Below are 16,081 nucleotides of genomic sequence, written 5' to 3'. Positions count from 1 at the left end.
CCCTAAGAAACTGGCAGAAGCTACAATAGAATTAAGTTGGGCTTTGAATCTGACAGTACAGAGATTTGAGAAGCAAAATATAAAGACCATGTATTCAGGTTGAGATGTTAACTCACTATCTGTAGAGAAAACACGGAGAAACTTGTCAACATAATAAAATATCTGGAAATCATTCCTAAATTGTCAGTTTGACCTGAATAAAACAGTGCTTAGTTCTCGTTACTGTACTGTACTTTTCAGAATATGAAGGTTATGCTTAGCATTGCATCTCAGCTTCTGCAGTATGATTTCAGCACAGGCACTATTTGCATTAATGTAGTCTTGAACATAATAAAGCCCTTGACATTGATATAGTTTATTTGACCATTTCAGTTTGAATGAAAATTTAAATGTTTTTTGAAAAGGCAGAAAAATCCAAAAAGTAATCAGCAAAAGTACTGCTATGGAATTGACTCTTGCAAGCAGGAGGTGGTTTTTTTATATCCTAAATATCGAATACATCCACAGATGCTTGACAAAAAAGGCACTTCTTTAATGCAAAAGCTGAGTGTGCTGAAACAAAGATAGAAAGCATTCCATCAGCAGATGAAGATGATGAGCCAGCATGTTCCCTAGTAGGCCAGAAACTCAAAAACAGTGAAATATGTTTCATACTGAACGAGCTTAATTTGCACAATAACTTAAACTTTACAGTTTAAGGTCTGTCTCAGCTACCGATGAAACTACTGGTTTTGTTTGGTAGATGTGACACTGTTCAGTAGTGACACAAGCTGGTGACATGGAAGCTGCTTTGAAATGGTCTTGTTTCCAGTTTATGTGGAGGAGTTCAAAAATACTTGAGCCTTTTTCTGGGTTTTGTGTCTATTAGAAAAGTGGGTACAATACCTCCATTCCATGCATACAGATTTGCAGCTGATGATGAATCTGTTGAGGCTCTGCAGACAAATTGAGGGTAGTGTACCTTGTATGGAACATCTGTGGCTGACTTTGCTTTGTATTGTCTTTAACAAAAAGTATTAAACATGGAATAGTTTTTTCCAGCCACCATTTCTTTAGTGATAGAGAACGTCGTTATTAATTCATTCCGGAAATCAACTGGAGGGCTTTGCAATGCTGGAAACCTGGGCAAAGTACCTAGTTGAAGTAATACATAATGCCTAGCTTTGCAACTAATTCAGAAAATAGGGTTCGCTGAGACAGTTCCCATGAGAGTGGAAGAGGGCTTAACATTTGGGGTTGCACTCCTTTCCAGACCTGGGGTGTACATTTAGTACCAAGAGGTATTAAAGAGTGTAGTTCCTGGAATGACACAGGCCTTCCTTAATATTATCCAGAGTACCTTGAATGCTTTGAAATTGCCTTAAATCTGCAGCTGCTACAACAGAACAGACATCAGGTCTTCTGGATAGAAGACGCTTATTTGCCTGTAAGTGATTGTAGAATAGAGCAGAGCAACTGTTGCCTGCCCTCCCTCTTCAGAGCAGGGCTGTGTAGCCTACGTTTGAAGGGTACTGCTTTACTGCACTGTCACTTACCCCAAAAAGTCCATCCTTGTTTTCTAGTTACGAAGAAGGAATTGTTTTCAGATTTCAATGTTGAATTTATTTACTTTGAGAATCTTAAGAAGCTTTTTTTCAGAAAGTAGAGAAAGACAAGTGGTTTTGTTTACTTACCCAAAACAAGCCATAGTTAGTGGCAAAACAACAGCTAAGGCAAGAGATTATTTCTTCTGAGCATGATTTGCTGAATATCATGTCTCCTGACCTTTGATCAGATGAGCATTATTGGAGATTAATTGGATCAATGGTGGCATATGACATACTTCAAGTATCTGTACAGGAAGATTTATGCTTATATCTGATTATAGCAGATTAGTACCTGTAGATATAAAATGTCAAATCTACCGTGCATATTTAGGCCTTCCCAAACATCTGTTCAGTGAGATCTGAGGTTGTTGTTTTGTGTATGCTGCGGGTTTTTTGAGATGAGTCTACGTTTAAAAAACAAAATAAAAAAGGCCATTAAGGAAATTAGTAGTTTAATGTGGATAGGACATTTGAGATTTCACTTGTAAGACTGAACAAACACTTGGCTTGTAATTTGTCCAGAAACAACTGAAATGAAATTTGTGAGTCAGAATATACCTGTTTTGCTCTAGAAGCTGAGATAAAATGCTTTCTTCTTAGGTTAAAGTCTGAGAGATGTGGTCTAAGAATATGGAAAATGAAGCACACCAGATTGAAAAAAAAAAAACCTGATCTGTAAACTGGTGTGATTCAAGAACTGAAATTATTTTCATGACTTCTCTTATTTAGAGTACACTGGGGCTACTATTTTTCTTTCTGAATGAGAGTTGCATGCAGACTTTTTTTCTAAGCAGGCATTAGCATGTGTAATATTTTGTTGCCATACAGGACCTGAAAAGTTCATTTCTTCAGAGTCCCAGTATGTAACATGCTTGTGCTTTACTCCCTTTTGCCCAACTCCCCCTGGATGATGTTTCATCTTGTCTTGAGAGAAGAAAGCCATGACATCTTTTAGTTTACTGCCTTCTTTTCCTCTGTGTAGTAACTCATATGGCACTTCCTTTCATCCTTTCTCTGACTTTCCTTGCTTCACTTCCATCTTAAGTCTTTAAAGACAGAACAATTTTCACTTTCCAAAGGTGCTGCTGCTCTGGGCCTATCACCAGGCATAGTGAATGATAAAGCCTGAGAACGGACATTGCCTAATAAGTGCCCAGTGAGTGAATCTTAACATTATAAGGTATTTTGTTTATGCTTATCATGACATTGTAACCTAGGTAATTCAGTAATCTGATATAACTGTTGTGCAACCTAGATGTGAACATCACCTTTGTGGGTCTAAGCCCCAGCTTTGAGCCAAAGTTCACATTACCTAAACAGTATTTGTTAGAAACTACTTATGAAAAGTAAAGCCTCGGAATTCAAATATCATTAAAGCATGGACTGTTACTTGCATTAAACTTCTGCATCCGTAAAACATTATGAATTATAACTATATAATTATACCTAATGAGGTCTTAATCTCCAAGATACCAATTTTCCAAAAAGTCACATGGGACAGGATGCTATATCTGTCATGGTTTTATTATTGCATGTGGTCATAAAGTGGATATTTTGAGGCAGCATTGTTTCAGTATTTTATAACATCGCTGTGGAAATATTTTTTTTCTCTGTTTACATTCTATGAAGTAAATGAGCCAGTCCTTTTTAATAAAGGAATCACACAATATATGCAAGAAGTTTTTAAATTTGAGGAAATACTCAAACTGGTAGTAACATCCATTGCAAGCCATATATTTTCTATTTCAATAACAGAACACTGTTTTCTGTTGCAGTTATCAACATTTTGATTGCTTTCTAAACTCTGAGTGGAAAAATTAGTTATAACAAAATTTTTTTTGTGGTATGTGTGCATGTAGTTTGTAATAAACATACAATTGGTACTTTTGTAGCTTTATTTCTTTACACCCTGGAGTATCTTTTTCTGTGTTTTCAGAGGTATTCTGTGCATTTTTGACTGTTCATAACATAAATGAAATAGTTTCCATTGTTTTGTTTCTAAGGAGGCAAGTTTAGTCGTGTGCATGCATGCTTTCAGACAACTGAACTATTTCTAAGATTGTCTCTTAAAATATCAACAAAGCGTGTCTTCAGTTGTTTAGAGTGTGACACAGAATCGTTATGATCAAAACCACTGTTAATTCCCATACCTTGAATTTAAAACTAGTATTCATTCTTGTTTTAAAACTCTTCCTTAAAAGGAACTACAAAATGTAGTAGTGACGTAAGGCATGAGATCCTTAAAATAAAAGGATTGAACAGCTTGCAGGAAACTGGCATGTAGGAATAATGAGTGGTTTCCTCAAAAATCCAGCACTAAGCCTTGCATCTTTCTTCCACCCACTCCCTCTCAGTTCCCTTCCAATGCTTCATTGAGTATCCTTGACATATTCACCTGAGAAATCAAATCTCTGTAGGGCATAATTTTACGTTCAGAAGTTATTTTTGTAGCTGCTGTTTTACATAATAGTTCAGAAATAGACGTAAAATATAATAGAAACCAAGAGAGTAAGTTTAGGTGTAGTAGAAGGTAGATACTCCCCAGTATGACTGATCATACATAACCAAGACATCGGATTTGCCTCGTTCTTGGAAAAGGTGCTGTATCACTGACATAATCAGTAGTTTCAGCTCATAATCCTTTGGAGAAAAGAGAGCTGAAGAATTAGCTTTATATCAGACAACACACTGTCCAATTTCTCTCTCCGTATTGGTGGTCCAGCACACAATTAATGCTTTGACATCAACCTGATTAATGCTGCTCTTAACTGCTTTTTAAATTAATATCAACAGGTCAGTTTTAGGCCTGTTTCCTTCGTCTCTTTGAAATAGCTGCACCATTTAATTCATGTGCTGGTATTTCTTCTTATGGTCAGGGAACAGATAAGTGCACTAATCACAAAGACGTTTTCCCTCCCAACTTTGCATCACTCTCATCTTCTGTTTGCTAGCTTCCTTTTTCTGTCTTCAGTAGCCTTGGAGCAGGTTCCGTTATTGTACACAGAGACTTCTCGCCTTTCAAAACCTACTAATATTAAAACAGTTCATATAAGTAATGACTTTCTGTTGTATTAATGATCATCAAACTAATGAGTAACATCTGTGTTTAATATTGTATTATGTTGAATTCTAATATGGCTGTGGCTTTCGAGTTCTGGGATTTGGAATACATCCATTCATATTCAAAATCTGTATCTTTCTATATTGAAGTTTCTTTAAATTAGGTACACATCCCCTTTATTTTGATTTCTCTGAATCTTCATTATTAGTTTTTGTGATTTCGTTACCGTTCTTCTAAATGCATTTGACCAGTTAGCTCTGTGTTGTCTAGTTTTATTGCCTATTCTGCAGCTTTGGTTGCAGAACCTTTTGTCTCAGCCTTCACCTTAAAGAGGGGCTCTGCTATGTCAGTAATACCTCTCCCATTCTTGTACCTCAGCTTTCTGTGGCTGTTCCTGCAGTGTTCTCTGCTCTCTTTCCCATTCCATTTTTTCTTTGCTTATTTCTTCATTCATGGCTGTCTCCTCATCAAAAAATCTGTTCTGACAGTCTCCTGTGCTGATTCATTCCAAATTTTTCTTTCAGTGTTTGCATTCAGAAATAAATCCATGATCTCTACAAAATGAGTTCTCTGTTCCTTCAGTTCTGTCATCCTTCTATTTAAACAGCTCTGCCCTTAATGGTAGAGTGCGAGGAGTCGGTTATCTACAGGCCTCTTATTGATGGTAATATTCTGTTTAATCATTTTCAAGAAAAATTAAGTTAAATTGAATAGATGCGGAGAAGAATAAGTGCAATGGGTGGAGCAAGGAGTCACTGATATGAGGTGGCTAAGTCATTTTTAGTGTAACAGTCTGAAGGTTTAAAAAAAAGTTTTTTGACTATAAAGCATAAGGAAGGTAAATGGCAAGAAAGAATGGTTTCAGCCAAAGGCCAATGTTGACAAACAAAAAAATAGATGTAAACTAGTAGTGAATTAGTTGAAGCTGGACATTAAGAAAGCTCTTTTACCTACTGGAGGAGTATGGCTCTGAAATAGCCTCCCCAGATGACTAATAGGGGCAAAAAGAGGAGTGGTTTAGTGTCTGGCAACACACCAGACTCCAACCTAAGTCTCAGAGAATGTGCTTTCTTTAGTTACATGCTCCCCGTCTCACCTGTATTTGCATTACTTGACCATTCTTCAGATCCTAACCAGTGTTTGTCGCCTCTTACCAGTCCATACTGGGTATCTTTCTGGAGGATACTAATACAGATATGATAGTTCTACTCATCCTCAGCTCATATCTTCTCTAAACTTTACAGCTTTCACAGATGAAGAAGATTCTCAGCGTTTATCCCTTCTCTCTCTGTTTGTCCCAGGTATCCATCCTACCTTGACACTTCTTTTTGACCCTTAAACTCTCAATCTCATCCCGCAATATCTCTTCCCAGTGTTAGCATCTTGTACTTTTTCATCTTATAAAGCCCATAGTTGATCACATTGCTGTTACCTAATCTTTTATCTTGTTGTTTTGGAGTTGTTCAGTACTATGCTGGACCCTCTTTAAAGCAGTCTCTCTTGCATCCAGTTCAAGCCATTGACTCTGTCTGTGCTGATAAATTAAACGTGGCCAGGGAATGTGCTTGGGCACTGAAACTTTATAATTTATTCCATTAAATTGTTAGCAGTTCCTGGTGTGATTTTGATCTGGGAAAGGTAGTGGGCTGTCCTTAGTAGTTTGGAAGTTAGCATGCGCCAGAGACTGTCCCCAGTAGTCAATATGAATGAAGCTACTCTGATTTGGAGACATGGAGTTTAATAGCGTGGACAGGGCCAGACTGGCAGTTGACCTTTCATTGATGTAAATGTAACTGTTGCTTCCAAGTCTCTGGTGACCTCTTTATAACCACGCATTAGAAATCACATTCCATCCTTCCTTAACCTGTTAGATAGATTAATTGTCATTTTCTGTTTTCTTTGGTAATCCTTGTGCTCCCTGAATTCCATTGCTGGGCTATGTCTGTAATTGCCGTTACATCTATATTTCCAGTGTGTCATTGAGAAGGAGTCCTTATCAGACCTCTATTTTTTCTTTTAAGATTTACCAGCTAGCTATTCTTTGTCCCTTTTCATTTGCTAGATAACATTTTCTGCAGACAACTCCTAACTACCTTTGTTCCAGATCCATCTCTTTCTGCCTTACGCTGGTACTCCTTTGTTAACTAATTATGAATTTGAACTAAAAATTATCAGATAGAATCTGAAACTACCTGTTGCTGACCACTGCAGAGCACATGTGATCTTCAAGTTGAATTTCATTAGAAGTTCTCACTTCCTAAGCAATGAGTCCTATAAATTGTTGTCTGAATACCATTTCAAAGATGCAGCCTTTCCATCTCCACTTTTGTCCTGTATGATTCAATTGTTGCAACATCCATCTCTCTGACCTTTGCAAATTCAATATTCCTTTACTCTCATCTAGATTCAGTTCTTGCTTCCAAGTTAATTTCCTGCCCTATCACTTTGCCCATCTGTTACATTCCTTCACTGACTCTTAGGTAAAGTATATTTGAGCTCAAACAGGACCAAAAGCATGCTCTGCCAGATCCAGCTTTCATCACATTCTTGTGAGTATTACAAATTGAACTTAGTGATTCACCTACCTACTTTGAAGTTAAACTTAAGCCATTTCTCTGCCTGCCTTTAGGCATCATCGTGGCCCAATGCTGGTGCATTCCTCAAGTCAAATTTTGGGCCTTTAGTTCCTACTATCATGAAGCCCTAGCACTAATTTAGAAGCTATCCTTGTCATTAGTAGTTACCCTGATGCCTTCAGAATTTGCTACGTGCTATTTCTTTTGCCCACCCCTTGCCTTCCACATTCTAATGCACAGTGTGCTGAATCCAGCAGAAAATCTGTCTCTCTGGTGCTCGCAATTCCTACCCAAATCCTACCCAAAATATAGCTCAATAAGCTTCTAGTCTGAAAATATGAAAGAGAAGGGGCAGCAGTAATCACTGTAAGAACTGGGCCGGTTCAAACTCCTATTAACAGTGACTGCAGAAGCTGAATAACTGTTCCTGACTGGATTCCACACTCAAACTCACACTCAAACATACTCTAAGTTCCACCCTTAAAGCTGACGCTGATTGTAATGCAGTAACTCGTATCCACCTCAGAACGAGCCACAAGACATTTCTTGCTCTTATTCTGTCCCTCACCTGTCCTTCAAGGATCCAGTGTTATATTTAAGCTTCCAGATCTAGCTCTGTCTGGTGATGAGCACAGCAAATACAGAAGTATCTGTAAGATACTTACTCTTGCCGTTTAATGCCTTATCTCATTCCTGATATTGCTTGTCCACTAATGAATCTTTCTCTTCAGCCCCTTACTTTATTAAACTCTGATCCTAGTCTTAACCCTAATCGGAGCCCAGTTGCTCTGTCAGTCCTAGGCTAAACTGGTATGTTTTTGCAAAAAAGAACAGCCATCCTGGCTTCTCATGGGACTGCTAGTGAGCTTAGCTTTTTATTACGTATTTGAATTCCTGCTCTCAGTCTAGCTTTATCATCACAACCCATACTGGCTCTCATTACCAGACCAGCAGCTAAATAAGTTCTTTCATTATAATTATTAGTCAAAGTTTAGTGATGGCCATGAGCCATTCAGCCTAATCCTTGCGGTGGGAGAAGACACTTTTGGAAGAAGTGCCACAGGGAAAGACCGCTCAGTAGCTTAAACCAAAATCAGGATCAAAGTGCGTTATGAATTCACTAATGGCAGATTAATTAACTAATAATCTGTGAAGTATACATTCAGGATCAATATCAGCATTACAGCAAATAAATCACAATATTAGACAACTAGAAAAAGTTCATAAACACCTGAGATTTCTAAACACAACCTCCAAAGTTTCAATTGTACTTCCAGTCATGCATGCATATCAAGTATTATGTGTACAAAGCTTTACATTCATGCACATCCCCTCTCACAGGTAGTATGGGTTATGAGCACACACAATCTGTTCTGGTAGTACAGGTTCTCCTGCTTGCACAAACTTCTTTTTGGAGATGTGGGTACTTCAGCTCTATGTTTCAAAAGTCTGTTTGTGAAGTTTTTTACCAAATCACAGAATGGTTGAGGTTGGAAGGGGGCCCTAGAGATCATCTGGTCCAACCCCCATGCTCAAGCCAGACCACCAAGAGCCAGTTGCCCAGTACCATGTCCAGACAGCTTTTGAATACCTCCAAGGATGGAGATTCCACAGCCTCCCTGGGCAACCTGTTGCAATGCTCAGTCAGCTTCACAGTTAAAAAAGTGTTTCCTGATGTTCAGATAGCACCTCCTGTGTTTCAGTTTGTGCCCATGGCCTCTGCTTCCATCACTGGACACCACTGAAAAGAGCCTGGCTCCATCCTCCTTCCGCCCTCCCTTCAGGCATTTGTAGACATTGATGAGCCTTCTCTTCCCTAGGCTGCACAGTCCCAGCTTTCTCAGCCTTCCCTCACAGGAGAGATGCTCCAGTGCCTTCATCATCCCCATGGCCCTGTGCTGGACTCTCTCCAGCATGTCCATGTCTCTCTCATACTGAGAGCTCAAAATGACCCAGCGCTCTAGGTGGGGCCTCACCAGTGCTGAGTAAAGGGGAAGGACCACCTCCCTTGACCTGTTGGCAATACTTTGCCTAATGCAACCCAGGATACTGTTTGCCTTCTTTGCTGCAATGACATGTTGCTGGCTCAGGTAAAGCTGTTGAATGAAGCTAATGGTTCTCTTCCTCTTTGATGTGTCCAGTTGGGACCTGATAATAGTCTTCCTTTTTAATATCATCATTTGGGGCGAACATCCTTCAGGCAGTTTTGTATAATTAGCATATGTATACAAGCACAGTATTTACCTTCACAATTGTATCTTCAGGTGGTGGTGTCCAGACCATTGGCTGAGGGTGGCTATTAAAATTCTCCTGTAAAGTCTTCATTGTTGCTGGCACCAACTGTCATTTTTTACTAAAGAGATTTGCAGGACCCAGTAATTAACCTAGCTCTTCAGCCTACTTTGGATTCTTTCCTGAACTCGAATTATAAGCTCAATACTAATTCTTTCCAAACAAAAGCCCAGGGTCCCATAATGGGTAAAGAACTAAGATTTCTCTCTGTTCACTGTTAGTTACAGCTCTCATCCTAAACCTATGAGCATTACGCAAGGCTTTCAATGTCTCTGAACACTGTACTAGTGATAGTAAACCTTTTTGATACTTGATATACTTGTTTTTAAAAGCATAGATGTTTGCATCTGCCTAAATCCATTAGTTGTTTTCCATCGTTTGGTCTGTTTGTTGGTTTTCTCTTACTTCTACTGCACAAACAGCATTCATGTGGTTGCTTAGTTTTCTAGGTCTCCATTTAAGCAATGAGAATTCTATTACAGCTTTTCTGTAAGCTGACGCTTTTTGGTGGAGCTTTTATGCCAGCACTGTACAACTTCTGTTGTCTCTGATGCTGGAGACTCATCTGACTTTTAACATTTAGTGTGGCAATTCCAGTCATTTCTCTTTACTTATTTACAAAATACAGAGAAAGTAGAAGTTAGTATGTTGAATGCGTTGGTCATTCAGATTGATTTTTAACGAAAATTATAGCCATGCATTCTAAAGGTTGCACAAAAAAGTTGAGTAAGATAGAGAGACTTCAGTTTCCAGGAAAAATATATCTACCTAGACAATCACGTTTTCATATGGTATGTTGTGTACCAATGGAAGCAATGCTATAACCTTTCAACTTCAAAAGAAACCAGACCCACAGCTCATTTACCGAAGTAGAGACTTAGTAGAAAGTGCATAATATATGGACAGTCAACAACAGGATTACCCTATCAGTCATCAGTACCCTTGATCAGATGGCTCATTGGCAGTGACAGTTGAGTCACAGGACTCCTTTTTTGCAAGTTCTTTAATATGGTTTAGATGAACCCAAAACCAGCAGCAACAGTTTGTATTATTTCACCTATAGTTTCTATCATACAGGTGCACACATGACCCACAAAATCATGCTAGCTCTTTAATTGCTGACAATTAGCAAATTTTTGCAAAGTGGATGTTTAGCAATCTCACCAGTAACCTCAAGCACATGAAACTTATTTCAGTTTTATTGCTGTGTCACTGGCCAAAAGCAGCACTTCGCAGTTTTTGTATAATTCTTCTGCAAGCTCTTCAATATCAGACATTCAGTGGCTAGGGGATAGATACATCTGTGCCAGTAAAAGTAAATATGGGACCCACTGGACTGGTCCAGCTGGACTGGACCACTGTGTCTTCCAACTCAGATTTAGTTTTTGAAAGCATAATAAGCTGAACCCAAAACGACGTAAAATGCCTGGTTTTCCCTAAAAAAAAAAAATCTTAGAATCAGCCTATGAATTTAGTAATATTTTATAGGTTCACATTAGAATGTGAAACAGTGGCTACATCTACTAGTAAATTAAACAGTGTGAAGGCGTGGGCTCAAGCACTATAGCTCAGTTACCTGTGTGGTTGTGTTGTTAGAAAGTTCCTTGCCGTTATTTTCACCGAGCACTTTCCCAGTTAATTCATAGATGTGGTTTAGGAGTTACTCCAGTGTAGAAACTTGTAGGTAGTTTGGATGTGGCTCTCCTCTCTGGATGGTGAGCATTTATTAGTATGTATGTGGCCAGTCTATGCCAGTTGTCCTCAAAGACAAAGAAAGGCTCTGGCACTCCTCAGCCGATAAATGCAACTGTAGCCAGTGTATCTGTTCTGTAGCAACTTTCTAGAGAAGGCTTTCATTCTACGGTATATGTGCTGTAATTAAAGATAGCTTTATCGCTCTTTCATTCACTCTGGGGCTGGTACTGCAGCGCACCCAAGAGGCCATAAATTCACTCTAGTTTATACATCATCAAGTTCTTAATCCATAGCAGTAGCCCTTAGCAAAAAGTTCAAATCATTATGGTATGTAAAGATGAAAAAAAAATGAAAGGATATTGTGGTCAGAGCAGTTTGTTGTCAAGCATACGCCATACCCATGTATGCTAGAACACTGAATATGTATGCTGGCTGCTGCACTAATTGATCTTCAGCCAAAATTTCTGTATTACTGTTTTGACCACTGTGTGTGTAGAAGTGTGCTGTGTGTATTCAGATACCGTTAATTAAGGATTTTCCGCGATGTAATTTGTTTTTATTCCAGTGTGCATACTCATAAATCTCAATGATTTCAGTATCATATGCTGTATGTAGCACTGTAGCACCATCTTGTGTGAGCTGCAAATGCGATTTCAATATATGCATTCAGCAATCTTCACGTTGACTATAACAATTTTATGTAAAACCCTTTCATGTAAAACTGAAATTGGGAAACAAGAACATGAAATAGCTCCCCCTTATAATATACATGATAGATTTCATAACACTGCATTCATTTAAGGTACCTATTTTTTAGGATGATCCATATAAATATGAAGCACGGGGTGCTGCGATCTGGAGGCAATAAGTATGCATTTTATCTGTTTTATGCTACAAAAATACAGAATTAAAGCAGAGAGATTAGAATCTTTGTGAGACATAAAATGAAACTATAGTATGGGAAAGAGCTGCTAGGGAAAATGAAGTAGGAATTGTTATGAAATAGCTAGCAGGAATAAAACAGGAAAATGCCTTTAAACGACAGCAGGTAGCAAATGGGGCAAGGGCACAGAACTCGGTGTTCATGATCAGCTGTAGAGCTTTAACGTTTCTGTATGTTTGGAAAGATACACATGCACAGGGGCAAAAAGTGGGAAGGGAAATGCATAAAACGAACTTCTTCATATGAGAGAGCAAATAATAATTGGAGGCATGATTGTGGTGCATAGAATGCACTCCTGCACTTTAATATCTCACACCCACTTCTTTTGTTCCACCTCCTCATACTTTAATTTGTGTCTAGTTTCCCTTCATTTTTCTTCCTACTTTACTGAGCCAATTTCAGTATCCGCAGTGGTTTGTGTAAGAGGAATTACAGTCTTAATGCAAGTTCAGCCATGGAGGAACATTACTATTACTTGTGGCCATTGCTACAAGTCCAGCATATTAAAGTGGTGGTGAGACTTCTTCCATTGAATGTAGTGAAAAGAAGCTCTCACCGTCACTTTTAGCACTTTCAGTCTCTTCTTTTGTGCTGTCAATTATCTGTTTTTTCCAAGTATATTAACATAGTTTGGGCAGTTATAAATATATAAGTGTAATTCTCCTTGAGCAATTATCTGTTTGGGCATTTAGGTGATGGAAACACAAGTGGTTAAAAACTCAAAGTATAAGAATTTGTAGCCTTCATCATAACTTATAAACTGTGTTTTTACCCATGTGTGCCACCTAAATGTGGCACAGGAGTAAAACACACCCCCTCTACCTTTTTATATGCGACTGAGTCATAACTGTTTTCATGCCTTAGCACCTAAAGAGTCCTGAGACACAGTACTTTCTTACTGTTGTTCAATTAAAACTAGGAGGGGAAAGTCAAAGCATCTTTTACTTTTGTGGGTTTTGCTATGATTTTCCTGATCAGAATATCTAGCTTCAAACCACACTTTGCATGGGAACGCATCATATCATCCCGACTGCATCAAATCCTTGAATTCTTGGAGGAAGATCATGTAATTGCTGAATACTCAGTCTGTCGGGTTTTCAAGTTTGAAAGTGAAAAAGATATTTAGAAAAGCTGTTTTGCTGTCTTTTTTTGGTAGGGATAACTGGTGGAGCACATGAGGATTCTCAGCTGGTTTTGTTTTCGCATGAAAAGAAATAGTGGTGTGTGATCATGAATATAGACACAGAGAGAAGGACTGTGTGATCAAGGGAGACAGCATTCGACTTACCTGTAACCAGCACTCTCCCAGCACATGATGAAATATTTTTTTATTTATCATAGAATTGTTAGGGTTGGAAGGGACCTTAAAGATCATCTAGTTCCAGCCCCCCTGCCACGGGCAGGGACACCTCCCACTAGACCAGGTTGCTCAGAGCCCCATCCAGCCTGGCCTTGAACACTTCCAGGGATGGGGCATCCACCACCTCTCTGGGCAACCTGTTCCATTTGATGATGACTGCTACAAATACAGATCATGAAGGGGAAGAACTGGCCTATGGAATGAACGCATATGTTGACGGATGCTGGGGAAAAAAAAAATCTATGCTGTTTATGCATACATTTGTAATCCATTATTCTTCTCTCTCTGTCCTTTTTTTGGCTAGAGTTTGTATTTCGGAGACTTGGGGGAAAAGTGTTTTTCCTCTTTCTTTTGTGATAAAAGTGATAAAAGCGACTAGAAGAAAAGTTCTGTGGGTATCAGTTGTTGACCACAGATAGCCAAAAAGAAGTTGTATCAGTGCTTCTCTCACCATCCTTTCTAGCTCTGTACTTGCAGTGTGTAGGCTAAGAAGAGCTTGGGTTTTCTATTTTGCAATACAGTTTTGGCAGCAAGCAGGTGCAGCTAACGCTTAAAGCCTTTAATCTTGCAAGTTCGATCATTTGTGCAGCAATATGTGCTGAAATCTCTCCACCTGAAGACTGTAAATGTCTTCATTATTTCCTCTTAACTAGTCTTCCATTTCACCTTCCACTTTTCACTTCTAGATGCATTAATGTGAGAGATTTAACTGTTTTCTAAATCAATATCAAACAAATGCAGCTACCTTGTATAGTTCAAACAGTTAAAGGAATTGAGAGCAAACATAATTGTTAGCAAACTTAAGATACTCACGTAGATTAAAAGTTCAATAATAATAAAAATTGAAATATTGGCTAAAAAAGCGTCAACGGGAATGGAGGCTGGAGCATTCAAGACTTTAGATGATTTTAAAACTGGATCAGAAGACTCATGGCATGATTCCAACCCCAGCTAAGGACTGAAAGAGTTATTTAAGAAACTGGTGGAAAGAGAATAAAAGCCGTTTGTATATGTGGCCTAAAGCACCACTATGCAAGCCAAGTCACTTCCAGTATACCGAACCATAGTCAATTTTTTCCACAAGGACTTTTTGTGGCTTTTGTTTAACATGTGAGATACACCAAAATCCTAGACACTGCAGACCCTATGGAAAGAGAAGGGAAGTGCTGTGGATATTTTGTATTTTACCATCCTATATCCTGAGTATTGATAAAAAAACCAAAACCCTGCTTCCAGTTTTGCAGTTTCTGTGAAGAAGTTGTCACAGAGAACACATACCAAAACTAAAACCAGAAAGTGGTTCTGTTAAGCAGTCTTTCGGAAGCACTTGCACTTTCGTCAACACACTGATTTTGTTCCCACCGTCTCTGTTTGGCCGCATGAGGCATATAGAAAAAATCGCTGTTCTTTATTTTCTATAGAATACTACTTTATTAAATAGACTGTGCTGGTAGACTAGAATCCAAATTTCACTTTCCTAAGAATGTAATGGAAATGGAGGGTTTTTTCATCAGCAGCGTACATGCTCAGATAAATTATTTTGGTGTCTTTATCACTATTTTCTGCTGTCATTTAAGAATATTGTATTTAAGGACTTACTGTATGTACAGTTTAGTAATTTCCTTTTTATTTAATTTCTTTCACTTCAGGAAACTCTTGGAGTAGTCCAGTAGAAGTGACAGCACTTTACTCATTCGAAGGACAACAGCCAGGTGACTTGACTTTCAAAGCTGGAGACAAAATCACAGTCACAACCAAAACAGATTCCCAGTTTGATTGGTGGGAAGGAAGCATAGGAGGACAAACTGGCATCTTTCCAGCCAATTATGTTGCCATAAATAACAATTGAATTTGTATAGAAGAAAATGTTGAAGCAGTAATATATTTACATTGAAAAATATATTTTAACTTTTCAGATTTTATTAAAATGAGATTCTAACACAGAATTGAAATGCATTAAATGACCTTAACTTTCCCCTAAACTTATTTCTTATTTCTTAAATAAACACTAGCTGATGGTCTATTTATGATGAAATTTTATTTTTGAGCAAGTCGCTGTATAAAAAGTACTCCAATTTGTGTCTAGTTTCAATTCTGTCTTGCTATATGGATTTATTTTTTACATGACAGAAAAATGACAAACAATTTAAAACTAGACATGCTGATAAAATACTGATTTCTATTAAATTATAATTTACGGACTCTTTCTATAATAAATGCTCTCAAATTTGCTTCAAACCATCTCTGAGTTGGAGTTCTTTACTTTTACTAAACACAGATATTTTTTCACAGGTATGGAAGAAGAAATTACCTTTATACTTGGTTTTAAAAATCACTTTTAGGCATTGCAGTTCTTTTTAGTAACTACTTTAGATCTGGTCCACAATGTTTGTCCTTGTTAGGTATACAAAAACCTTTTTTTAAACAGCTCTAACAGTTAAGCAGTTCAGCTGCTCTTATAGCTTATCTTATATTGCCCTCATATTTGAAGAATTTAAGCTCTTCTGAAAGTTTGTTTAATAAAATGCATGAATAGTCCCTCCCAGAAAATAGATAGGCTTATGATGC

The 16,081-nt window shown here is 38.1% G+C and overlaps 1 protein-coding gene across 5 annotated transcripts in view; it reads left to right on the top strand.

Annotated features, from left to right (window-relative positions):
- The window catches only part of SH3YL1 (SH3 and SYLF domain containing 1), a 53,592-nt gene extending 37,838 nt beyond the window's left edge, over positions 1-15,754 (top strand). For all 5 annotated transcript variants that reach the window (XM_074581716.1, XM_074581719.1, XM_074581715.1 and 2 more), the window contains one exon: positions 15,163-15,754. In XM_074581716.1, coding sequence (XP_074437817.1) covers positions 15,163-15,362 — 200 coding nt within the window. In that variant the 3' untranslated portion in view covers positions 15,363-15,754. The remainder of the gene's footprint in view (positions 1-15,162) is intronic.
- Positions 15,755-16,081: the final 327 nt, after the last annotated feature.

This window comes from Larus michahellis, chromosome 3, assembly GCF_964199755.1.
Source record: "Larus michahellis chromosome 3, bLarMic1.1, whole genome shotgun sequence".
Lineage (NCBI taxonomy): Eukaryota > Metazoa > Chordata > Aves > Charadriiformes > Laridae > Larus > Larus michahellis.
Note: the sequence above shows the minus strand (reverse complement) of the source record. Positions and strands in the feature narration are given on the sequence as shown.